The sequence below is a fragment of the Mastigoproctus giganteus genome, chromosome 2, assembly GCF_048544385.1.
Source record: "Mastigoproctus giganteus isolate SK-2022 chromosome 2, ASM4854438v1, whole genome shotgun sequence".
Lineage (NCBI taxonomy): Eukaryota > Metazoa > Arthropoda > Arachnida > Uropygi > Thelyphonidae > Mastigoproctus > Mastigoproctus giganteus.
The window spans coordinates 206,195,268-206,222,999 of NC_143576.1; the positions used below are offsets into that span (position 1 = coordinate 206,195,268).

Sequence of the window (27,732 nt, forward strand, 5' to 3'; positions counted from 1 at the left end):
AATATCAAAAATAAAATTAAACTAAAAAGTTAAAATATAAGTTTCCATATTTTCACAGGAACTAAAAAGGGTAGGAACGTAATTCTGAAAATATTCTAAAAATATAATAAATCAAACTAAATCTATTCTCTAAGCATTTAGGACATAAGCCTCAAGCTATGGGAGAGTCAGGACTATGTATAAATATAGTGCAAGCGCATCAGAAATACATAGCTATATCTAAATAAATCAGAATATTAGTAAAACGGCATCGTTTTAAGTTATATCTCATATTGTGAATACCTTCACAAGTTGCCATGATATTGCACTACTTCGAATAATTAACGCTTCACCTAAGGAGAAGACTAATGTTACTTATTCTCAGATAGGTACCACCACCCAGACGGCACCATTTCAGGGCATCTCTCATATTGTGGAGTTATACTTCATAACCGTTTTGCCATCATTGCATCACTCAGGTACCTACCCACCCACCGAAGAAGGGTCAAATAGCCCTGAAATGGTGCCGTCTGGGTGGTGGTACCTATCTGAGAATAAGTAACATTAGTCTTCTCCTTAGATGAAGCGTTACTTATTCGAAGTAGTGCAATATCATGGCAACTCGTTGTGAAGGTATTCACAATATGAAATATAACTTAAAACGATGCTGTTTTACTAATATTCTGATTTATTCAGATATAGCTATGTATTTCTGATGCGTTTGCACTATATTTATACATAGTACTAAATCTATTTTTAAAGAATTATGATCATAGAAAAAGATATAAAAATTTGTCAATAAATCTAGTTAATACACTATGAAAAGATTTTTTTTGAAAATGAAACATGCATATTATTATATATGAGTTAAATTCCTTTATTAATAACAGCATTAAATGCTTTACCCTAGTACATGATTCCAATAAGATTTAAAATGCTAACAAAATAGTTACAGAAAATAATTAAATATAGAATAACAATATTTTATAAAAAAACAATGACAAAACACTGCATAACATTTTTTATATAATTATAATTATAAGTGAACCATAAATGTATTAGCATTTACTATAACTTATGTGATTAAAATTAATTAATATAAATTAAATAATTCAGTTAACTGATTAGCAGGGTCATTTATGTGAAAGTAAGACAGAGAAATGAGGTACCAGGTGGTTATAAAATAAGTTTCCCTTTTCAGGAGACCCTAGTGTTAAAATTATTAGAGATAGCGCTGTGAAAATTGGTGGGTATGTCATTTAGGGTATGGGGAAGCGATCTGTAGAAGAAAAAAAATTAGTTAAAAATTTTGCCACCAGGGGAGAAATTGCCACTGTAAATATGAGATGGAATACTTAACTTAGGATTAGATTTTAGATTTTAATATCAGAACTTAGAAATCCACAGATATTGTTCTATGTGCTTTCTTTCACTTGAGATGACATTCTGAAAACGGAGGACTGCGTGCGAAACAGTTTCGCGTAGCATCTCATTGGGGATGTTGGCTACATGCTGTTTAATGCTTGCTTTCAAATCGACAAGCATCTGTATGCCGCCACTGTAAACTCTGTCTTTTAGGTATCCCCATAGCCAGAAATCATAGGGATTGAGATCTGTGATCAGGCTGGCCAGAACTGCGGAAAGTCTCTAGAAATGATGCGATCATTTCTGAATGTTGAACAGAGTAGTTCCTTCACTTGTTGACCAACATGGGGAGGGGCACCATTTGCATGAACACTATGGTCTCCAAGCATTGCCTTTCTTGCAGAGCGAGAATAATGTGATCTCTCAGAAGATCACAGAACCGTGCACTAGTTACTGTACACCTTACGGTGCGATGAGGTGTAGACCCTTCAGAGAAAAATGGTGCGATTATAAACTCAGCTGTGAATCTACACCATACTATAAAGTATGGACTTTGTAGTGGTCTTTCATGCACAGCAGATGGACAAGAATATTTGGCAGTTTTGTGCATTTACAGCCCCATGAAGAATGAAATGTTCCTCATCAGACCAAAAGGTCATTCCAGCTCATGTATCATCAAGTTCCATACGAGCCAGAAATCATAAAGCAAAGTTTATTCATTGTTGCTGATCACAAGACTTTAGTTCTTGCACTACGTGAATCTTGTACAGGAACCAGCATAAAATTATTCAAAGCACTTTACGTACAGTAGACCAAGGAAGGTTCAAGTCTCTTGACACACCTCTGGCGGCACTACCGACTGGTAGTGTTTCGCATTCTGACCATTGAAACTGTCACTTCATTCACTACCTCCGTTCCAATATGTGGTCATCCCCTGACTGGTATTACACCTAACTCCCCAGTCGCTTCAAATTTCTTCATTAGTTTTCAAAGCCCCTTTTCACAAACCTTTAAGTTTCCGATATTCACATAGTGCTGCATTAGTGTTACTATTATTCTGGTAGCACGGTTTTACTAAAAGAGCACATTTCTTTTTTGTAAGAGCAATAATGGTTACTGATGGTGGCATTGGCCTTTGCCTTTCTGCTTTTATCTAATAGGATGTCATTTGCTTAAGCAGCATGTCTTGAAGTAAGTAAATGACAACTTTTACATATGTGCAGCACCGTTTCCCCCTGGTGGCAGAAATTTGAACTAATTTTTTTTCTTCTACAAATCGCTTCCCCATACCCTAAACGACATACCCACTGATTTTCACAGTGCTAACTCTAACTGTTTTGACACTAGGGTCTTCTGAATAGGGAAACTTATTTTATAACCACCTGGTACTTAAAGAAAGTTTAGAAATAATTAAAAAATATATATAATCTGGAAAATCATCACTGATAGAATATAGAGCAAAATTATCTAAAATTGCAAGACTTAAGTTTTGGTTCATTCATAACTTGAATTCCAGAAATGGAAGAAACAGTCAGTCAAGGGAATAGTGATTACAAAACTTTGATTGAAGCACCATAAACTGTACTAACACACACACACACACACACACACACACACACACACACACACACACACACACACACACACACACACACACACACACACACAACAATATCAACAATCAGAAGAGCTGCACAGCCTTAGCTTCACCAGTAGGGAAGTTGATCATCTGTTCATTTCACCCTTTCAAGCCTCTCCACATCCACCACCACTGATAAGCTTAATTCTAGAATCCTCCTTCCTTAGTGCCCACATCTCAATCCCATAAATCATGATGCTCCATACAAAACATTTTAAATGTTAATACACATGCAGGTGTCAACATGATGTACTGACATACAATTTTCAGACAATTCCATTAACTGTTTTACGGTGAGGTAATTTTTATGACATTGAATGCACTGCAATTTGACATAAACTTAAAAGGGAATTTACAGACATTCTGAAAAAATGTTTTATGCTACTGTTCCAAAATATATGTCTTTTTAATAAATACTGTTATAATGAATAAATATAGCATACTGTTATAGTGCACAGAATGATATTATAATTAGAAATAAAAATATTAATGAGAAATAAGCACATATGACAACATTATAAACTGATGGGGTGTTCTCAATAATGATCACTTATAAAAGTGGATGCAACTGCTTATGGGTTAAAATGAATTTTTAAAATTAAAATATTAATTAAAATTTTAAATTAAAATTAAATATAATTTAATTTAAATATATTAATAATAATTTAAATATTAACTAAAATTTTAATTAATATTAATTAAATTTTTAATTAATTTTTGATTAAAATATTTAAAATGCACTTACCTTCTTTCTTGTTCTGGAATGCTACAGAACAAAAAATACTAATTAATTATTGAAATTAAATGAATAAATTAAAAGTCTAACTGATTTTGGCATAATAAAATCTATAGCTAAAACAGTTTTCAATCCAAAATCAAATAAATATACATTTAAAAGTTCATATTATACCTTTTAAGTTAAAACAATAATTTTGTTTACACTTATTTTTATCAAATTACATTGGGTAGCAAATTAAACATAGAATACAATTTGATATTGTAATGTTTTCAGAGAAAACAGTTAAATTTGAAGAGAGGGGGAGAGAATCCCTGATGTTTGTTGTGGACATTCTTCCAGTGATGGCAGCTAAGGCCTCTGATAGTGTCTCAATTTGGTAAAAAGAACCTTCCTGTCAGAGATTTCCTAATTTGGATTTTTTTTTTTTTTTTTTATCTTCTTTGGCTCAAAATCTCTTTAACACATTCTGTCAAATTCATTTGTTGCTTCTATCTCTTTCCCAACTCAACAACTCACCCGGGAATTTAATTTTTTTTTCTTTGAAATCCTACTTTCTCCAATCTAAAATGCTGATTGAGCTGACATTAAATTCTTATTTGTAAATCAAGTGCATCAAATTTTGGCAAAGTACAGTTATTCTACAAAAACCAAATACCCTGCTTCCACCATCATACTGGTAGACTGTTAGTAAATGCTGGAAGTGACCACCTAGGTGTGAAGTGACAGAAGTGGGTGGGCATCCACATCATAATAAGGAACAGCCAACCCTCTATGACACTAGACATTAGGTAGCAGATGACTCATCATTCAGTGCTTTGCTTAATGGAGGCTTGAAATGGTGAAAACCATGTGTGGTCTCCACAACAAAGCTATGCATTTCCCCATCTCTTCTATCATACAGTATGAGTCACATATTTTGAGGTTATCATGGGCATTGTGAAGGCATCCAATATTCCTTACATTTTGAGATACAGCTGCTGTCAAATTATTTTCACAGGCCAGCTGCTAGATAGTCCAATGGTCTGGACCAAACCTATTACAATTTTTCTAGGAGGAATATGGATCAGAAAATGTATAATCTTGTTGCCACCACTGCTGAGGCCACACTATTTTAAAGACTGGATATTTCTTGTCATACATATGTATGTCATATTTAAAAATTTTCTAGATTCACAAAACATATTCCATCCCAACATTTATCTAATTATATAAATGCATCATGAGTAGCTGAATTAATGGAACAAATTAATCTGCATAAAGAATTAAACCTCCTATAAACTTCTTAATTCATTTTGCAAATTTGCTCAGATCCTAATATGGCCTCATTTCTAATATTGGTATGTGCATTTATGCCTACAATCTACTCACTTTTTGTGACAGAATTTCAATTATAGGTAACCTCAGACATCATTCATCTCATGTTCACTATTATGATTCTTTCCACTTTAAATGTGATACTTGTGCATGTGTTTACCATATACTGTCAAATTCATTTATTGCTTGTCTCTTTACAACCTCAACAAATCACCCAGAATTTTTAACTTTTTGCTTTGAAACTAATTGTTCCAACCTAAATTCCTAACAGTGAAGTAACTTCCTCGGTGAATTTAATCTTTACAACTCTAGTGGCTTTGATTTTCTTGTTTTACAGACTCATTTGGTAGAGATGCTGAGACTTTTGTTATTGCTAATGACCCTACACAACATGTTCATTTAGCTGCTAGAATGCCATACAATCCTAGACATGCACCTAACACTCTTGATCTTTTCTCCACCAACAATATTTCAAATTACAGAGTTAATGTTAGTTGTCCTTGAGGTACCTCAGATCACAATACTTGGCAGTAATCACTTCTCCAATAGTCTTTCTGTCTCTCCCCCCCCACCATGACCATTCTGAGTGTCATGTCATTTGGTATTACAAGACTGAAACATGAGATGATCCACATGATTTCTATTCATCTTTTCCTTGGTTGCACTACTGTTTTAAATCTTCCAAACTCATTATTTGCTCAGATCATATTAAAACTATTCTTATGGGAGAAAATCTTTAATATCTCATTCCACCCTAAACTGTCATCCTAAGGCTGTTTGGGATAACAATATAGTACATTGCCTTGTATACCAATGTTTGGTTTCATATTCAGCCTACAACAAAACCTACAACATTGATAAACAAGTTATTAATAAATCTCAATTTTGAAAAATCTAAGGGCAAGAAACTTGTTTCTTGTCCAAGTAGCAGCCAAGCCTTCTTGTCTCTTACAAGGCTACTGGATACAACTTCTGTTAATCTGCACTTCCATCCCTGTAACACTCTGATTATTCCGGTGAATCCTCATCTAAAGATAGCTAGCTTATTAGCTTTTTAATTTTCCCCAAACTCTTTCATTGTTCATCTTGGTCAATCACCAAAAACATTCCATTCAATGCTTCTCTTGGTTTTCTGTCAGAAATGCATTAGAAGAATCCTGAATAATATTGATGCCAAAAAATCTCCACTTCTTAGGAACAAGTAGAGAAATGCCATTTCTTTTTACATTCTCTTATTCCACTGGTGTTTTTCACTTCTGCTTAGAAATTTGCTCATATCCAGCCAATTCCTAAAAAGGGTGTCAAATTCCTCTCTTTCAATTACCATCTTATTATACTTACCTCAGTTGTTTCAAAAATGATGGATGTTGTTGTTATTTGGTTTTTAGGAGCATTAGCAACTAAGGCCATATTGCTCCGGGGATATGCGGTAGTCATTTCCTGACCTTTCCACATCCTCCGTATTTGGTGGTCAGGGGCTCGAACCCCGGTCTGATCAAGAAGCGTGTGCTACGCACTGCTGCTCCTGCCCACCTGGCTATGGAGGCGCCCCAAAAATTATGGAGAAATCCATCAAATATCCACTCTAACACTATCGTGAAACCTTCCATCTGATTAAAGATCATCAATATGGATTCTGTCAGTTTCAATTCACTGATGTTATATTGCCTTATCTTATGCTTCTTTGATATATTCCATGGATTTTTTTTTTTTTTTTTTTTTTGATTTGGTAGTTGTTGGCGCATCGGCTTCTGTGGCCATATTGCACCTCCCAAGGTTTTTGCAGTACTTTGATCCAAGCCCGAGGCGGGAATCGAACCCGCGACCTTTGGGTTGCCGGGCAGGTACTTTACCCACTCGGCTAGCCCGGTCGGCATATTCCATGGAGAAGTTTGGAGAAACCAAACTGCTCAATATGTGCAATAGCTCTCTGTCTGCTAACTTCACCACTAATGCTGGCATTCTCCAGGTTCTATTTTTTCACCCACCCATTTTTCCCTCAAGTATATTAATGCTCTTTTTCCATTAATTGGAAATCCTGCCCTGCTGCTGATAGTGCCTTACATTTCATTTTATAGTCAAACAAACTTTGCTCTGCTCAAACAGCCACAACTTTTGGAATTCACAACTAGTTCCCTAATGGTGGTCCCTAAGCAATTCTCCAGTGGAGGCAAAAAAGTTATTTAAGTCCAATCCTTCTAAAACCCAGTTCTGTCTTCTTTCTTACAAAAAAAAAAAAAAAAAAAAAGAGAGAGACCACTGCTTCCATGCTCATTTGCACAGCACTCAGATTTCTAGACCGGGTCAAATACCTTTACTGGGGAAAGGTTGGAAGGCAGTGTTATCTACCTTCTAACCTTTCTTGGCATAAACATGTCAAAATTGTTGCCCTTGCATTAATAAAATTAGGCTTTTTTGTTCACTCACAATCATTAATTTTCTTTTACACAGCTATTGATTCTGTATAAATCACAAATCCACCCTACCATGGAATATCTTCACCACAGCTGAAGTGCATCAACAAATCTCTAAGGCACTGTCCCAAACAAGTTAATTCATAATCCCTCACTTACAAATTCATTCTGCTCTATTAATAGCACTGCCATTCAGTTTTTGCAGAATTCCTTTTCTATAGATATTCTGACACAGCTGTTCTGATTAGCATCTGTAATTCTATCTTCCTTTTAAGTCAGCACAAACATCTGCATCATCCATAACACAGAATGGCTATAAACAATAATGAATTCTCCAAATAGGACTCAGGGATTGGGAAAGTTGTGACTCCTACTGACTGCAATTGAATACACCAACCATATATGACCAAAACTTTATTAAAATTAAAAATAAAATAAAAATAACACAGGATAAAATTTTGATGTAAAAATAAAAATAAAATGTACTGACAACCATAGAATTAAAAGCGAGGTGTACAAAATGTATAAATTCACTTTGTTATGCACTTTACTGTGTTATGGAACAGATTTTGCTTCCATCAATTGTTCTACCGTTTTAATACAAATACAAATACTAAAAGTAGAATAGTAGCACAGTACGAGACTTCAAATGTAAGTGACCTCCAAAATGTATATAAAATTTTTTCCAAAGCTTTTATGGTTTTAGATATATTACATTTAGGTGTTTGTTCTTTTGATTCTAAAAGCAAAAGTAATATTCATTATTTCTTTACATTTTGAATTATGTTTTTAATGCAGGTTAGAACTAAAAATTATTCAGAATTCCAGAAAGTTTCACTGCTAACTAACCTGAACTGAGTAAATTTCAATCCTCTTTGTTGTGGACTTGTTACTGTATGTCTGCCACCACAATACCTTGTGGGAGGAGGTTCTAGAAAAGATGAATCCCTGAAAAATAAAAAACGAAGAATAAAAATAAGAATAAATTTTTTTACATAAAAATAGTTTCATTGTTTAGCACAATGGTATAATATAAAAATTCTTTCAACTAATGAAAAAGGCTACTAAAGACTGAGGCCAAGTACATAGCACTAAGGCTTATATTTGATTGAAAGACAATACCATTAGCTACAGTTCTGCTTAAGTTGCTAATACCTTTTATAATTAATTTTTAAGATTTTCAGGTGATGCTATATACTTTAAACAGAGATTAGCAACTTCAGCATAACCACAGATAATGTATTTCTCTCTAAGTTGAACATAAGCCCAAACTCAGCACAAAGTACTCAGGCTCAGTCAAAATTATAATGCAGCAAAAGCATACAAATTTTATTTAATTTAAAAAACTGCACTGAGGTATCCCCCTGCAATTCTATAGTACTGTAGAGGTTGTATTAGTCCACAAATTTTTCATTGACCTTTTCAAACAATTATAATTTTACTATCTAAGGAAGTAGTCGGCAACTTTCTTTAGCTTTCTAATATATTCACACCCTTGCATATGAGGAGGACATAAATTTAACTTGAAGGCTTGTTGCAGGATAGAAATACAGAAATTTGCTTCAGCCAGCAGGTAATTGGTTGTTGGAACAAAGTTCCATCTGTTGTTGTGAAGTATATGATATCAAAGTTTTGCATCCAGTATCTTTGTGACTACATCATAGTATCCAATCAAATTAGTCAGACAAGACTTCCCCTTAACAAACCCATGCTATGTCCGAGCTATAACTGAAGTCTTGTCTAGATGATCCTGCAATGCTTCTTTAACTCGGTCAGCAACAGAAGTTAAACTAACAGGTCTGTAATTACCTGTGTCTCCCTTTGTGGATTGGGGTTACATTTGCACATCTCCAGTCCATGGGTGCCTCCCCTGAGGCCAGGGAAGCTCTCATAATTATGGCTAAGGGTTTGCTTACTTCCTTTGCCGCCTCCTTTAATATAACTGGATAGATTCCATCCACCCCAGGTGCCTTTTTTGTTTATCTTCAACAATTTCTCCTCCACTTTACTCTCAGTTATTACAAGATTATCTAGCTTACTGCCACAGTTGAATATACCTCTGGCATTCCCCTCCCTGAATAACTCCTCATGTGTGACTGTCGATGCAAAATATTCATTTAGTTTGTTAGCTACCTGAGCAGGATCATCAACAGTTGAACCATTGATATCAAGTGGACCAATCTGATTCATCCCCTTCCTTCTAGATTTTACATAAGTAAAGAACTCTTTGCTGTTTTTCTTTGCATCCTTTGCCAAAGATTTCTCATAATCTGCCTTTGCCTGCCTAACCTCCTTTGTAACTTGGTTACAGACCAGCTTATATCTATCATAAACGTCATCAACCTTTGCTCCTGGCAGACATACCCTGGTCCTGTTCCATCTATCTTTTTTGCACAATATGTTCCCCATTTCCCTGACAACAGAGTCACCTACAACAACTAGTTTCTTTGGGACCAGCGCATTCTGCCTTGGGGGTTGCTGCTGTGTTGCGTGATGTTCAAGTGCAAGCTCTGGCATTGATGTGGACAGCTGAGAGCTTGATGGGCCCCTCAATTTAAATCCTTCAAGGGCATCCACCCTGTCTTTCAAGCTCTCATATAAGCCCATAACAATGCCAAGTTGGTGCCTGATTTCCTCGCACTCCTTACACTGCACACACACACACACAAAGACATTCCCCTTGGCAATATCATGTCCCGTTCCTGATTGCTCCACAAACATCAAACAAGCAGTGCATTTCAATAGACTGTGATTCAGAGGACAACCGCCCCCCCCTCAGTTCTCCCCTGAGCCTTTTGCTTTGCTGTTCTGGTCTGAGTCATAATTTCTATTCAAGTTCAATAAAATTCCAATACAAAATATAACCCTAAACTTATATCCCAATGCAGTTATAAACTATATATACGTATTTCGGTATCGAATATTATCTCCGAGTTACATTATATGACTTTCTTATCTCCTGTTAACTTATAAGTATTAATTTATGATGTTACATTTGTAATAACTAGGTCACTTTATTTATTTAATTAAAAAAGTACAATTCAATTGACAATGAAATTTAAGATAAATAAATTTTACTGATTAATTGATACTACTATAGTCACTATCTAGGTTTCCATTAAACTTTATGCTATCTAGTTTTCCGTTAAACCTTACGCTAGCACATGTTGTATCCTATAAAAATGGCGGCAAGTTACGAACTGTCAATCTACGGACACGAGGTATTATTTACTTTCCATATCGCACTATCTAAACTCAAAATAAACCACGGAGCTTGACTAGGTCTATAAGCTACTTATAGAAAACAATTTAATCTAACAACTAAGTCAATAAAGCGGCTAAGTATAACTAAAAACTTTTCATTCGCGGAAGCTGCAAAACCTGTCCACATGTGGATTTGATACCCTTACCGATACATTATTATGCTTTCTTAAACAATCAAAAGAAATTAAGCCAGCTTGATTCTGCTATAAAGAAGTTCAAAAATGCAATAAAGAGAAGCAAACATTGGCAATATTTTCCTCTACCATAATCAATTCAAGTATATTATAGACAGGAACTGGTACCAATTAAACACTGCATAACAACACTTATTTTCCATGCAAATACTGCAGACAACATAAAAATTGGTAGAGTTGTTAATTATCAGTACCAGGCAGTGCTCCTTCAGGATGACTTGAACAGAATTCAGAGATGGCCAGAGAAGTGGCAACTATGTTTTAATGCAGCAAAATGCAAAGTCTTACACTTGGGGACAAGCAACTCCAAAATGAATTATGTACTTGGTAGGGTGAAATTAAAAACAGTATAGAAAGAAAAGGATCTGGGAGTTATGATATAGACAAATATGAAGTTTTCTGAGTAGTGTAAACAGGCAGCCAGGAAATCCCATGGTGTACTATTGATGATTTATTGAACATTATCCTGTAGAGAAAGGTAGGTCATAGACCCACTGTATATAAAACAACTGTGAGAACACATTTGAAATACTGTGTTCAAGTATGGAGATCTCATCTGAAAAAGACATAGAGCTTCTTGAAAGGGTCCAAAGAGGGGTAACTTGCATGTGAGATTGGCAAAAGGGTGACCATAAGAGGAAAGACTCAGATTATGTGGGCCCTAGAGCTTGGTAACCAGGCATCTCAGAGGGGGACCTGATTGAGGTTTATAAGGCTCTGAGAGGAGTTAGTAAAATGAATGAAGGATGAATTTTTGCTGTTATAAATAATTCCAGAATGACGGCCCATAAATTCAAATTACAGGGGAAGAGGTTTAGACTAAATTTTAGGAAATTTTCTTTTAGCCAGTAAGTTGTTGATTGCTGGAACTGGTTGCATTTGCAGGTAGTTGAGGCTGACAGTTTGAATAAATTCAAAGGTCAACTGGATAGTGACCAATGCAAGGAAGAACTTGAATTTTCTTATCTACTTGTTTTTTTTTAACTGGCCAGGGCAGCAAAAGCCTGTTGCTTCCTTGCACTATATAGCTATTACTATTACTATTTAAAAAAAATTTAATTTAAAATAGCTATTACTATTACTATAAAAAAATTAAAATTAAAATTAAAATCATGAATTAAAATCATAAATTAAAATCATAAATATCTTAAAAATATAATACCCATTGAATTATGTAATAATATGCAACTCAGCTCAAATGTGTTTAGAGAGGATTTCATATTAGCTCCATTTAAGGAACTGCATTCTCCTTTATGCATATGCTTCCAAATCCCAGAGTTTCTAAAATGAATATTTTTTACTCTTTCATCTAAACCCTTTCTTTTCTCATTCCCATTGTTTTTTAACTATAGACAGTTTTATATTATTTTGGCACACCCGCAATTTTCCTACTACTAATGTTGTAAAATTATGATAGTCTTATATCTATATTCTTTATCTCTCATCTCTGCCTAGTAGTTATTCTCAAAAATCCTAATAGCCTTCTACAAGCTGGATATTCCACATACAGGTGTTTCATCACAATACAAATGCATATTAAGAAAAAATTAAATTCTATGCCTACAAAATCACATTTGGAAAAAAATGTTTTTAAAGTTGCCTATAATTTAATAGGAGAACTCAGTAAAAGAATAATTTGCAACTAGCAATCTACATGAACAGAATATTCATGAATATTCAAAGTTTAAACACAGAATAAATAAATGTTATATTGGGTGTGTCTTATTAGGTGTGTTTTAGTTCTCTTATGGCTCTAAGTTGGTAAGATTTTTAATTACTTACTACTGAATTTTCACTTAATTAAATGAGATTGAAGTTCTAAACAAAATACATACTCTGTTCTTCCAATGGATGGGAGTGAAATGGTAGAAGCTCCTGTTACTTTTTGTGCCATGCCAACCTGCCTAGTGGAGAAAAAAATTTTGTCAAATAAGTTAATGTGCTATAAATTAATAAAAAGTGAAAAAAATTAATGCTCTTTAATATTTCTAAAAATGCACTAATATTTCTACAATGCACCTCTCAAGGTTTTTGCACTACTCTGATCCAAGCCCGAGGCGGGATTCAAACCCACGACCTTTGGGTTGCCAGGCAGGCACTTTACCCACCTGACTAGCCCAGTCAGCATTATTTTTAATTAGTAAATTAAATGTTTTAAACTATTGAAATTAAATTAGTAAATAAATTTTTAAAATTAAATAAAGCTTAATAAGAAAATGCATTTAATTAGTAAATGTTTATTCTTAAATATCTCAAAATAAATTAAACTGCAACGACTCCATCCAGGTGTGGTGCCGGTAATGGCAGGACCGATTGACAACCACGACATCGCGGTGTGGGTCAATGTCATGTCGGGTTGACTAGAAGTGCTCAGCAATGGCCGAGTGTTCTATGTCCGCTAAGCAGATGGCTCTTTCGTGTTCTGAAAGACGTTTGCCAAGCCATCTCCCAGTTTTTCGATGTAGCAGCTAGTGCAGTCACGGCAATAAATGTGGTAGACTAGTCCACTATGTAGTAAGGTGGGAACCGGTGTTTTCACTCTAGGGATCACAATTTCCTGCCCAGGAGCTGTATGCACTTTATCCCATGTGATTTCAGGACCCTATAAACCTGCTGTGATAGGTTTGGGTAGTATGGGATAAAGGTGCTCATGGTGTAGTCATTACCTTGAATGTTCCTGTTGGTCGCTACGTGGTCATGTGTCTGCAGGTCACACCTGTCAAGGGATAGCCACACCTTGCAAGATCTGCTTGACTTTAGCGAGCTTGGTGTGCCTCTTATCCGCAGAACTAGAGTGGGTCCAGGCAAGGGTTAACGAGGTCTGTGCAGTGCCAAGAAGATGGCTGCACACGTGTGCTGACCAATAGTTGGTAAATTGGCCAGCACACATTGGTTTGCAGTAGACAGTTGTCTTCAAGCCCATGCCCTCGCATCAGACAAGGGTGTCTAAGTATGGTAGGGTATTATCCAACTCTAGTTCGATGGTGAATCTTATAAAAGGCGACAGAGTTGAGGTGGTCTAAGAGCCGATTGCCCGAATCTCTGGGATAACTACAAACACATCATCCACGTAGTGACACCAAAAGGCAATGGGATCTGGTACGTTCATAAATGCACAACCCTCTAATTGCATTACAATACTTGTTTCAGAAAAGTGTTTTCAAGGATGTACTAACCAGCAGTAATAAATAACAAAAAAAAAAGTTACAACTAGACTTGATAACTTTGGAATACAGCTTAAGCCAGCATTTTCCAAAGTGCTGTCCACAGCCCAGTACCAGCCCTTAAAAAAAACCTTCAGAAAATATACAAATAATCACATGACCCTATTATCACAATTATAGAAATAAAAATTTATTCACATTAATTCTCTTCTCAGTTATTTAAAAGCTATAAGGTACACACACATGATAATATGATTTATTATTATAAGATTAACAAAGAGAAAGATAAATAAAGAGAAATCTTAGTTGTGTTTATCATTTTTTTATATGCATTTTGTTGAGCTTCAGAAAAAAAAAAAAAAAAAAAATACTAAAAAAAAGTGGGTTCCCACTATGTAAAGTATGGAAAATTCTGGCTTTAAGTGATCAAAAGATGTGCAATGTCATTAAGCTGTGTTAGTCATCGTGACTCAGCTAGAAAATAAACTCTGCCCTGTACCTGATAGAAAATGATAACCAAAAAAAAAAAAAAAAACTTACTTTATTAGATTCATCTGTCTATAGAAACTGAAATTTCATCGAAACAGCTGGCTATGTGAAAATAAAATACAGTTCTACCTAAATAACAACAATAGTTGCAAAATTTGCATGTTAAAAAATTTAGATGAACAAATACTGGACATTTACATGTCCAGTATTTATTTATTTTATTTAATGGACAGTAATTTCAATTACTGGATTGTCCAGGTCAAAATTAGACACCCGGAAACCCTAATTATGCTTAACTAGTAAAGTTAATGGAAAATGGCTTACATTTTTAAAATATTAAATTTCACAATAAAAAAGTTACATTTCACAAATTACTATTTTACATACTTGTCATGCTTCCCTAGCTTGGGCAAAACAATTGTTCCTTTTGATCTACGAGGTTTTGGTTCAGCAGTGGTTCCACTAGGCCTATAGATATAAAAGAAATATAGAAAAACAAAATTTCAGCTTATTCTCAATTTAAAAATGCAAACTAATTAAATATACTAATATTCTTGAATCTTTAAAAATTAAAAATAGGGAAGAACTAGAATTGAAAATCAAAACTACTTCTATAGTTCACTTGTCCACTATGTTTGTTTGTTTGTTTGTTTGGTTTTTAGGAGCATTAGCAACTAAGGCCATATTGCTCCAGGGATATGCGGTGGTCATTCCCTGACCTTTCCGCAACCTCCGTATTTGGTGGTCACGGGCTCGAACCCCGGTCTAATCAAGAAGCGCGTGCTACGCACTGCTGCTCCTGCCCACCTGGCTACGGAGGCACCACTTGTCAACTAACTATACATTTAAGACGGAATGAAAAATATTTCAGGAACTTCATCTTCCATTTTGGAATACATTAAGATTTCACAAAAATTTAAATTAAAAATAGATTAAGAATAGATAATAATAATAATAAAAGCAGTAAAATATACAAGTGAAAATATAAAATTAATAAAGAACACAAGGAAAGAAGCTTTCAAAGCAGAAAGTCTTTTTAGAAATATATTTTTTGTGTAACATATTTTAATTTTATTTTTGTATTTATTATATTTTAATAAAGTCTGTCAGTTATTGCAAGAAATTATTATTACTGAGTTTATAAACAGTTGAGAAATGACTTAAGCCTTTCTGTTGACTCTCCAAAAAATTGGCAAAAGTTGCTTGCTTATCTAACATAATTTTAAAAAGGAATTTTGAATGCAGATATTAGACCACTGAAATAAGAACACTTCTGAGCATTAAGCGGTTGTGTTTTATTTGATATAAACTTTACAAAGAATGAATTACCATATATTTTGGTGTATAAGTTAGCCATGCATATTAGTCAATCTCTGTTTTTTGTCTTGAAAACTCATGATTAATCATATATTTGTTGTACGAGTCAATCCTTTTTATTTTACAGTCACCTTTTACATCTCAGGTTGTCCTTGAGGTTGTCAAGGTCCTCTGGTCCTTGAGGTTGTCACAGACATTCTTTCAGATATGCCAGACAAGCTGTACTTGCTACCTGGGAGTTTAAAACGCTGATGGAACGGATATTCAGGTGACACTCAAGTCCAGTGGACCCAATTTCAGCAAAGTCCAGACGGTCTGTGACAGCCAAATCCTCTGCTTGCACCTTCACGATGGTGGGACTGTTAGTAATCCTGGGTATAACCTCCATGCACAAGTATATGGAGGGTGACCACCCATGTGTGAACTAACGTAAGCAAGGGTCGAGGTGTGGCGCCCACACCACATGGAGGAATGCCGCCCCTCTATGTTACCAGGCAGTACTAGGTGGTAGATGACTCTCATCAACCGGTGCAATACCACCACTTTGTTTATTGGAGGCTTGAAGTGGTGGAACCCATGTTTAGTCTCTAGAGCTAAGTTCCGGTCAACCCTTCCTTATCTCTTCCATCATGCAGTATGATTAATGACTTTTGAGGTTATGATGAAAATCATGGCGAGATCCAATATTCCTTACATTTCGAGGGTACAGCTCTAAAACGGTGTTCGCAGGCCAGCCGCTAGTTAGTACACCGGACCGAACCTATTGGTAACTCTCTAGAAGGCTTCCAGATCAGCTAGTGTATAATCTTGCTACCTCTACTCTGCCAGATAGTGACTGGAGGGAGTCCAAGTAGTGTGTATGTGGGGAGCATTGTCGAGCCCACGTTATGTCAAGGATCTGGGTATATTCATACCATGTGTACGCCATATCCAAAAATTTCATTACTTCGTATAGCATGTCCAACCCACTTTTTCTTACTATTGAATACACCATGAAATGTCAAACTGCGAAAAGATCTAAACCTCCCAAGCACTTCCTAATTCATTTCACAAATATACGTGGTCTCAATTCTAATCTCAACGATGTCCATTTCCACTTGCAGTCTGCCAAACCCCATGTACTTTTTCTGATAGAATCTCAGTTATCGGTTGATTCAACCACTGCTCATCTCAGATGCCCAAATTATTTGCTGTATGATTCCTTTCGCCTCAAAGGTGGTACTTGTGCATATGTCCGTTCTAATATTATCTGTCAGAGACTTGGCAATTTGGAATCTCCTCTCTTTGATCTTCTCTGGCTTAAAATCTCTCTACCTCATTGTGTCAAATTCATACGTTGTCTCTACCGTTCTCCCAATTCCACTAGTCACTTAGAACTCTTTGACTTCCTCTCTTTGAAACTTGACTTTCTCCAGTCTAACTTTCCTAACAGTGAGGTAATTTTCCTTAGTGATTTTAATGTTCACAACTCCAGCTGGATTCTGTTTTCTAGCCACACCGACCCAGCTGGTCGAGATGCTGAGGCATTTGCAATTACTAATGACCTTGCACAGATTGTCCATTTACCAACAAGAACACCGGACAATCCTAATCATACAGCCAATACGCTTGATCTTTTTCTCACAAACAACCCCTCTAAGTACACGGTCAAAGTGAGAGGTCCTTTAGCCACTTCAGATCACAACTTGGTGATGTCTCTTCTCCAATGGAACCTTTATCTCATGGCTATTCCCAACCTCATGTTGTTTGGCATTACAAGAATGCAAAATGGGATGACCTGCGAGACTTCTTTTCTTCTTTTCCTTGGTCGGATTACTGTTTCAAAGCTTCTGATGTCAACGTTTGCTCAGATCGTGTCAGTGAAATTATCTTGCAGGAATGGAATCCTTTATCCCACACTCCACCTTAAAATCTCGTCCTTCATGTAAACCTTGGTTTTCCAATAAATGTGCTAAGGCTGTTCAAGAGAAGAATGTTGCATATCGTAATTGGCTTGTTTCTAATTCTCCAGTTTCATTTTCTGCCTACACCAAACCTCGCAACAATTGTATAGCCGTTACTAATCAGTCCAAACTAGAGTTTGAACAGGCTAAGAGTAGAAAACTTGTTTCTTGCCCTAATGGTAGCTGAGCATTCTGGTCTCTTGCCAAAGCTATTGGCCGCAACTTTTGCCCATCTCTGTCCAAACCAGATGGTTCTGTTGTCACTTCAACCAAGGATAAAGCTGACCTGCAAGCATCCCATTTTTCTTCAAACTCATGTATTAATGATCTTGGTAAAACACCTCCCACCATTCCCAACATGCTCCATTCAATGCCTCCTGTGGTCTTCCGTCAAAAGGATGTCAGAAGGATTTTCATGAATCTTGATGCTAAGAAAGCTCCAGGTCCCGATGGTATTTCTCCACTTGTTCTCAAAACCTGTGTTCCTGAACTTACTCCTATTCTTTACCACCTTTTTTCACTTTCTTATTCCAAAGGTGTTTTTCCTTCTGCTTGGAAATTTGCTCATATCACACAATAGGAGGGAGTATATGATGAGAGCCTTGTCGATCAATTCGGCCCTGGAGGGATTGTGCAAGGCTCAAGGGGTAGAATTTTTTTCAGCCTGGACTGTACTTGTTAACAGGAGAGATTGCTTCTACAGGGATGGGATACACTTTAATAGAAAGGGTGCAAGAATTTTTGCTGATGCTGTCGAGGCAGTGTTAGGTGGGTCGGAAAACTGCTAGTTGGGGGGGATACAAGGACTAATAGATTAACAGTAGCCACTGGCAGAGGTGGAAGTGATTCTTGCACTGCTTCTATTCAAATGAGCAGAAGTCTGAAAAACAAGATGCAGGATATTTCAGAGACTGCTGGTAGTCATTGCGTTACAAGTAAACACATGGGTTGTGTTAGGGTAGCTAAGAATAGAAACAGGTGCATGTATACCTGCGTGTACACCAATGCTAGGAGTTTGGTAAATAAATTTGATGAATTTGAGGTATTGCTCAAAACATCAAAGGCAGATATTGTTGGGATATCAGAGACGTGGTGTCACACAGATATAAGTAATGCAGAACTGGAATTTGGGGAATACAATGTATATAGAAAGGATAGACAGGACAGGAGGGGAGGAGGGGTTATGCTATTAATTAAGAAACACATAAAGTCAAAGGAAGTGAAGCCAGTTGACATCGATGGACAGGGCAGTGTCGAGTCAGTTTGGTGTGACATAAGCATAGGGAAATCAAAATTGAGAGTAGGAGTGTGCTATAGGCCTAATGACTCTGATGAGTATAATAATATATTGTACAGGGAAATAGAGTGGGCCAGTAAATCAGAGAGTCTTATAATGGGGGATTTTAATTTCCCAGATATTGACTGGAATTTGTGGGTTGGTCACTCGCACACTAGCAAGGCTTTTGTGGATTTATTGGATGATTGTTTTCTACATCAGCATGTTCGTGAGGCAACAAGAGGGAGCAATACTCTTGATCTGATTATCAGTAGTGATTCTTCATGCATTAAGAACCTGCAGATAAATGAACCACTAGGTGGCAGTGATCACAGTGTGTTGAAGTGGGATTTACTCAAGGAGGTAACTACCATCAGAGGTAAAGGGAAGGGTTTTTGTTTTCGTAAAGGCGACTATGATGGTCTGAGACAGTATTTAAATTCTATACAGTGGGACCAACTGATGATGTTACCAACAGCAAACTCAAAATGGGAAGCATTCAAGGAACTAATCTTGGTGGCTACCAGGCTTTACATACCAACTAAGAAATATTGTTCAAGGTTTAGGCCTAAATGGTTGTCAGATGGACTAATGAGACATGTGGCAGAGAAGAAAAATGCATGGGATACATACAAATTAATGGGTGACATGGAAGCCTATGATAGATATAAGTTGGTCTGTAACCAAGTCACAAAGGAGATTAGGCAGGCAAAGGCAGACTACGAAAAATCCTTGGCAAAGGATGCAAAGAAAAACAGAAAGGAGTTCTTTACATACTTGAACTCGAGAAGGAAAGGGATGAATCAGATTGGTCCACTGGATATTGATGGTTCAACAGTTGAGGATCCTGCTCAGGTGGCTAACAATCTAAACGAGTATTTTGCATCTACATTCACGCATGAGGAGTTATTCAGGAAGGAGAATGATGTAGGTAAAGTAAACATTGGCAGTGAGCTGGATGATTTTGTAATAACTGAGAGGAAAGTGGAGGAGAGATTGTTGAGGATAAACATAAAAAAGGCACCTGGGGTGGATGGGATCTATCCAGTTATATTAAAGGAGGCAGCAAAGGAAGTATGCAAACCCTTAGCCATAATTATGAGAGCTTCTTTGGACTCAGGGGAGGTACCCATAGACTGGAGATGTGCAAATGTAACCCCAATTCACAAAGGAGGATCAAAGGCTGACACAAGTAATTATAGACCTGTTAGTTTAACTTCTGTTCCAGGTAAATTAATGGAGGCACTGGTTAAAGAAGCACTGCAGGATCATCTAGACAAGAATTCAGTTATAGCTCAGACGCAGCATGGTTTTGTTAAGGGCAGGTCTTGCCTGACCAATTTGATTGGATACTATGATGTAGTCACAAAAGAACTGGATGCAGGGAATAACTTTGATATTATATATTTGGATCTTAGAAAGGCTTTTGATACTGTTGCACATGGAAGACTGCTGCACAAATTGGAGCAGTGTGGCATTGGAGGCAAATTGCTGCTATGGATAAGGGGATGGTTGAGTGGCAGAAGACAGAGAGTGGTAATCAATGGACACTGCTCTACGTGGACTAATGTTATTAGTGGAGTTCCTCAAGGTTCAGTGTTGGGTCCATTGTTGTTTTCGGTGTTTATGAATGATATTGATGATGGGATATCAAGTTTAATGTCTAAGTTTGCAGATGATACAAAGGTTGGCAGGGTCATTAAGGACACTACTGACGCTATGCTGCTGCAACAGGATCTGGAAAGGTTGAACAGATGGGCTGAGAGGTGGCAAATGAAGTTTAACATTGACAAATGTAAAGTACTACATATGGGTAACAGTAACCCCAGAGCAATGTATCAACTCTGCGGTACTACACTGACAGTGGTGGAGAATGAAAAGGACCTGGGGGTAATTGTGCAGGCAGATATGAAGTTCTCTGAGCAGTGCAGACGAGCTGCAAGAGTAGCTCATGGTGTCTTGTCAATGATATACAGGAATTTTTCTAGCAGGGATAAGGAGGTGATTATTCCCTTGTATAAGGCAATGGTTAGGCCACATCTTGAGTACTGTATACAGGTCTGGAGGCCTCATTTCAAGAAGGATGTAGAGCTGCTGGAACGGGTACAGAGAAGGGCAACAAGATTAGTAAATGGAACAAAGGGTTGCTCTTACGAAGAAAGGCTTAAGTTTTGCAAATTACAGAGTCTGGAGACTAGGCACCGGCGAGGTGATCTGATAGAGGTGTATAAGGCTTTGAATGGTTTGAGCATGCTCAATGCCAATGGGATTCTTCATCTTTCTCAGAATAATCACCTCAGAGGGCATAAATTCAAATTGAGGAAGGACGGATGTCGGATAGATGTGCGGAAATTTGCCTTTGGCCAGCGGGTGGTTGGTTGGTGGAACCGACTTCCATCACTTGTTGTTGAAGTTGATAGCCTAAACAAATTTAAAGCTCAACTGGACAGGTATTTCGAACGAACGGAGGGGTGAAATGGGAGAGGGTTTTTTTTTTTTTTTTTGGCTGATGCTGAATAAGCTTGCTTTCTTGCATCATATGCCTCTACTAATGCTAATGCTAATGCATATCCAGCCAGTTCCTAAAAAGGGTGACAAGTCCCTCCCATCCAATTATCGTCCCATTGCAATTACTTCTACTGTTTCTAAAGTAATGGAGAAATCAATTAACCGCCAACTCTTAAACTACCTAGAAACCTTCTGTCTGATCAACAATCGCCAGTATGGATTCCATCAGTGTCGATCCACTGGTGATATTCTGGCTTATGTTACCCATTTATGGACTAATTCAATGGAAAGGTTCGGTGAAACACAAGTAGTTGCTCTTGTCATCTCAAAGGCTTTCGATCGTGTTTGGCATAAAGGTCTTCTAAACAAGCTTCCATCTTATGGTTTCCCAACTGTTTTTAGTAATTGGTTATCCAGTTTTCTCTCTGATCGCTCACTGAGGGTGATGGTAGATGGCTCTCTGTCTTCTAACTTCTCCACTAATGCTGGTGTCCCCCAAGGTTCAGTTCTTTCTCCCACTCTTTTCCTCTTGTATATTAACAACCTTCTTCCATTGACTGGAAAGCCTATCCATAGTTTTGCCGATGATAGCACATTGCATTCCACTTTCCATTTTGAGAAACCTTGTCCTGCTCAATCAGTTTCAACTTCTCGAAAATCTGCTACCAATTCCTTAAATGCCGATCTTCAGGTAATTCTCCAGTGGGGCAAAGACAACTTAGTTGATTTCAATCGTTATAAAACTCAGTCTTGTCTTATATCTCGCAAAAAGGATTCTACTGCTCATATGCTTATCTTTAGTGACACTCCAATTTCTAGGCAAAATGATATATCTCTTTTGGGGATTACCCTGACTTCTAATCTCTCTTGGCACAAGCACATTACAAAAATTGCTTCCTCTGCATCTAAAAAACTTGGTTTTCTCTTTCGCTCTCAGCGTTACTTTTCTTCCAAACAGCTGCTCACTATGTACAAATCGCAAATCCGCCCTGCCATGGAATATTGTTCCATGTGGGGTGGTGCCCCCAAAACCTCTCTCAGGCTTCTTGATTCCATTCAGAAGAGGGCAGTTAGGTTAATTAATGATTCACCTGTAACAGAGTCTCTCCACTCGCTGTCTCATAGACGTACTGTTTCTGCTGCATGCCTCCTACATATACTTCCATGGGCACTGTTCTTCTGAATTGGCTTCTATAATTCCCGCTCCCTCTTTCAAAACAGTCCAAACACAAATTCACAATCACAATCACAAATTCACAATCCACAAATTCAATCAACGTGCTGAGATTGTTATTGACCCATTATGACACAATCAATTTTATATCACCAATTTTTTTTTTTTTTTTTTTCAAAGTTGCCTGTGCAAATTTCTTTGGGTTACTCTATTGCTAAAAAGAGAAAACCTTTCCTGCTAAATAATTAATAGACTGATTCCTTTTAACCAAAACCTTGATTACCTTTTGGGTTAGCAGCAATAAAATCTATTTACATATTACAGACAGAAATGCAAACAGCTAGGGTAAAAGGTCATGATGATACTTTTATGCCTTATAGCACTGGTTTTTATCTTTCAGCAAAGAATTCTCATTTGTGTCTTCATATTCTAAAGTCCCACCAATTGGAAGAGTTACAACAAGTGCATTAGATGTGTTTGTGATGTCACCAAAACACTTGGCCAACTTTTCCAGCTTGTGCTGGTTTTACTTTGCCCATGGTCATGCACATTTCATTAACCTTTAATTGTCTGTTCAACAGTATTCTTACAAATTTGCAACCCACTGACATGTTCTGTTTTCATGTAATTAATTTTTTAAAAAATAATATTTTGTAGTACATAATAATTAATGTGCAATTCATTATGTAATATTATAAATTCTTTTTTATTACAAGTATTTCTATTTTTTTCACATTTTACAAACTTGTAATATTTAAACTTTTGTTTCTGTAATATTAATAAAATTTCAAAATGTTTTTTTTTTCATGTTTTATACAGTATAACACTTCTGTAAAACAAAAATAAAAAGTTAAGACAGTTTCCTATAAAAGTTATTCCTTGTATTTTATATAATTTAAAATATATTCCTATTGTATCAAAGCCTGCAAACATCAGGTGCACTAAAAGCTACAGCAGTCTATGAGACTGCACCATACTGCTGATGCAACAAAATGGCACCATACCAAAGTGTTAAATATAACATCATAGTTTCTCAGTACTTATAATATTATTGGGCAGAGCAGAGGTTAAGTCTAATGAAAATTATTTATAAATATTTGTGCTATAAGCATCTAAATTTGGAGTGAACCACATATCTGCTCACACTATAAAAATTAGCAATGCTAATTAGTAACACTAATTAAAAAGAAACTTACACAGAAATTGATGAGCTATTAGTACAATACCAGATATTATTTTTTTTTTTTTTTTACAGACTTAACACACAATTTGTTGCTCCAATAAAAATGTTTTCAGTATCTTACCCTGAATGTGCCTGTGCTTTTGTTACACCCTCCTTATTTTTTATGCAGCCTTTATAGGTGCGACCATCATACCCAACTAAATCTATCTCTTTCCTGCATAAGGAAAATAAATTTTAAATATTACTGGATTATTTAGCAAATCAAAAAAAAAAATGAAACCAATATATAATTACAACATACAAAAAAACTTTCATATATATTTATTTCAATATCATGCATTTCCAATATCATTTACAAACAAATTTAACCCTGTCTTTTCTTGACAGGCACATTAATAAAAAAACAAACAAGTTAATAAATACATTATTCTGTTAGATAAGGAAAAGGGAGCAGATAATAATCACTTGCACAGTTTCCTTACTGTCAATGACCTGCTGTAAATGATATGTGAAGAGACAGAAATCTGGCATCATTTCATCTAAACCTAAATAAAAGAACTACTAACCATATACAACTTGAATAAACTATTCTAATTATGCTTGATTTAGTTTTTGATATGGTTTTCAGTGTCAGAAAAATCTTTACATCAGTAGCTTTAACCAATTTTTTCCAATGTGGCTGGTTTGGTTCAACATATCTGATTTTATCTCTGCTGATGTTGAAGAGTCCCAATTCAAAGAAAGACATCTAGTGGATTATCTACATTAGAAGTCTGCCAGGCCCATGTGTGTGATCCATTCCAAGAATCTCTTAGACAAATTTTTTTACAAGAATCATGTCAGTCATTTCATTCTACTTTCTTGATTCTCAGAAACAAAGTTTAAATTCCATATCACTCATAGTCTGACAGCTCTATGGAAATGAGCACTTCCAAGCATGACAATACCCTATCTAATAGCAGAGCAATGTAAAAAACCTGATCTAAAGAAAAGGAAGTCCAACAACTCAACCAGTTAGCCCAGAATTCAAACAGATCTGAATCCATTCAACCATGTATTCTTGTTTTATTAATTTTTTTATAAAGATTTTTTTTTTAAATAGGAGAGTAATGGAAAAATATTATTATGTATATTTATACAGGAGGATTTAGATTTAAGTAAAAATAAAAAGAAGCAAAGAACAGACAGCAGCAAGTTTCAAATTAAGTAGAGGCCAAAACAGAATGCTCTATGATCACCTTACACAGCAAGAAATAGCACAGCAAGAGATATCCCTTACAAATAGCACAGCAGCATAGATGAAGGGAAGGCCAAATGAGTGCAAAGAAATCAAATGGTCAGCTTAACAGTAAACAGAAGGAATGGCCTGTATTTTGAAAGGGCACAGTAAACAAAAACATTTGAAAAATTAGAATTTGAGTTGTCAACAGATAGGAAATGGCAGCCACTCAAAGGTGACAGTTTTCATTGGGCAATTTTTAATGAACAAGTAGAAGTTATATTCAGAAGAGAAAATATGCAAATTTTTTTATGGAAATTAGTGTATAGAACCAATTATCAGTTTGATTTTGAGAAGTGAAGATGTAGTTTTAATGCATGCATATGTGTGTAAAGCAGGCCCATCTGCTCTTTCTTCAGATTAAGAAAAGAAATGGAAAGTAGTATTGTTGTGAAAGAGAGTGTTTAATAGTAAATAGTAAAATTGATGTGATGTGATACTATGAGAAAGATGTAAGAAAAAAATTAAGATGAAGAGAATAAGGGAAAAAAAAGGCAGCAACAGCAGGAATCGTGATGTAAAATTCCATTTGCAGACTGCAGTCTGTTGCTTATTGTGGACCAGGACATAACCAAGTGAACTGACATTCAGGTGTCCAGCTGTATTTAGCCAAAGATTCTTATTGAAGAGAAGGTTTGGACATTTTGATGTAAGGCAGACAGATAGTAGCTATCTCCATACAGCTATGGTAATTCTACTCAAAATTCTTTAGGGAATTTTTTCTACAATTAGACTACATTCAAGAGCATATAGATAAAAAAAAAAAGCCTTGCACTGCATTAGATGGAAGAAGGGATCGAGAGAGAAAGAAGACACTATGGGGGAAAAATAAGTCCTCAGGACTGTCATTAACAGAGAAGTATTTTGAAAAAACTCTGATAAAATTACAGAGGAAATTTGGGCTAGTGTATAATTAATGTTTTAAAGTATTTGAAAGTTCGTTGGGCCAGTTTTATCATTTACTGTTGGCCAGATCTTAGGAATAGAAAATAGAAAGATAGTAAAAATAAATACTGAAGTAAGATAAGTTGAAAATAAATGTAGTTAAAGAGAAGGCTTGCAAGAGCCTCTTGTTAAATTTTTGGGATTACCTGAGACCCTTGTTAAAAAAAATATATATACAATATTTCTTTTGGTTGAAACTCTTCCCAACGAACCCCTTGTTAATTGGCAAGGACTATTTTGTTAAAATTTGTTAAATTTTTGGGATTACCTGAGACCCTTGTTAAAAAAAATATATATACAATATTTCTTTTGGTTGAAACTCTTCCCAACGAACCCCTTGTTAATTGGCAAGGACTATTTTGGTTAGTTTTCAGTACAAGCTTCTTTGCAACAATGAGCGATTGACAGTTAATCACAACGATTTTAGGTTAGTGAATGCCGCTTTGCTATCTAATCCTGTGCAAAATCTCTGATTTAAACGGGAATTTCACAATTTTCCCGATTATCCCCCCCACCCCTTGGCTCTGGTTTAAAACCAGGAAGCGATTTTTCCTCCTTTGCCGTTGGTTTAAACTCGGGAAGCGATTTTCTTCCTAGGACCATATCTTCCAATCACTAAAAAGCAAGCAAGTTTAAAATTTGGCACTTAAATTTTTATTACTAATTATGACAGTACGTTGGATGATATGAACAAATAATGCCTTTAGTAATATCAGTCTCGTTTCCGAAAAAAAAAAAATTCAACTACCTTAGCCAAATCTAAGCAGAACGACACAAATGAAATCGAAGCTGAAACCAGTGCCCAGTCGAAAAGCAGTAAGTGATACTTACCAAATACTTATACTGTATATATATATTTATTTATTATTATTTTTTTTTTCAAATTAAATCCAACACAATAAACCAATGGAAATAGAACAATTAAAACGACCAAAACTTCCAATTCAATTTTGATCATTTTAAAAATTGACAGTCGAAAACGAAAGCAACGCTGAAAAACTGAAAGTTTACCCGACAAAACATGGGTTGGTGATCCATACCGTTACACCGTCAGCCAGTCACAGCGTGAAGCTGACTGAACCAGTGATTCCAACCTGTTACTCTGACGGAGCATGCGTGACCCTTACACTAGGCTTTAAAACGTACTTCCAATAATTCAGAAAGAATTATAAAATAGTCTTTCTTTTTTTATACTTTTAATGTTTTATTTTTAATTTCTATTTGCCCGTTTCTATGATGGGAATTTAAATGCTTATTGGATTCCCTCCACCTCCCAATGTGTGTAAAAAATTTGTCGTACGTTTCAGTAAAAAAAGAAGTTCGGATTTTTTTTAAACTATAATTAACGTTGTTAATTTTAATTTGCTGCGCTTATAGCGGCGATATTTTGGCCACTGCCCTGAATAAAGTACGGTTTCATATCATGAAATATGTTATATTGCCTCAATATATAGCCTTATCAAGCAAAATGATTCCAGGCCTCACTAGAATCATTTACTGGCCTTTACTGAATCTCTCATCTCGCGAAGTAGCACCTCTCGACTGT

The 27,732-nt window shown here is 36.0% G+C and overlaps 1 protein-coding gene across 1 annotated transcript in view; it reads right to left on the bottom strand.

The window, feature by feature from the left end:
• The window catches only part of LOC150089963 (uncharacterized), a 153,132-nt gene that overhangs the window by 47,254 nt on the left and 78,146 nt on the right, over positions 1–27,732 (bottom strand). The window contains exons 17-21 of the mRNA XM_090390147.1: positions 24,084–24,176; positions 14,949–15,029; positions 12,744–12,812; positions 8,300–8,398; positions 3,729–3,749 (exon numbers count right to left, since the gene is read on the bottom strand). Coding sequence (XP_090246273.1) covers positions 3,729–3,749; positions 8,300–8,398; positions 12,744–12,812; positions 14,949–15,029; positions 24,084–24,176 — 363 coding nt within the window. The remainder of the gene's footprint in view (positions 1–3,728; positions 3,750–8,299; positions 8,399–12,743; positions 12,813–14,948; positions 15,030–24,083; positions 24,177–27,732) is intronic.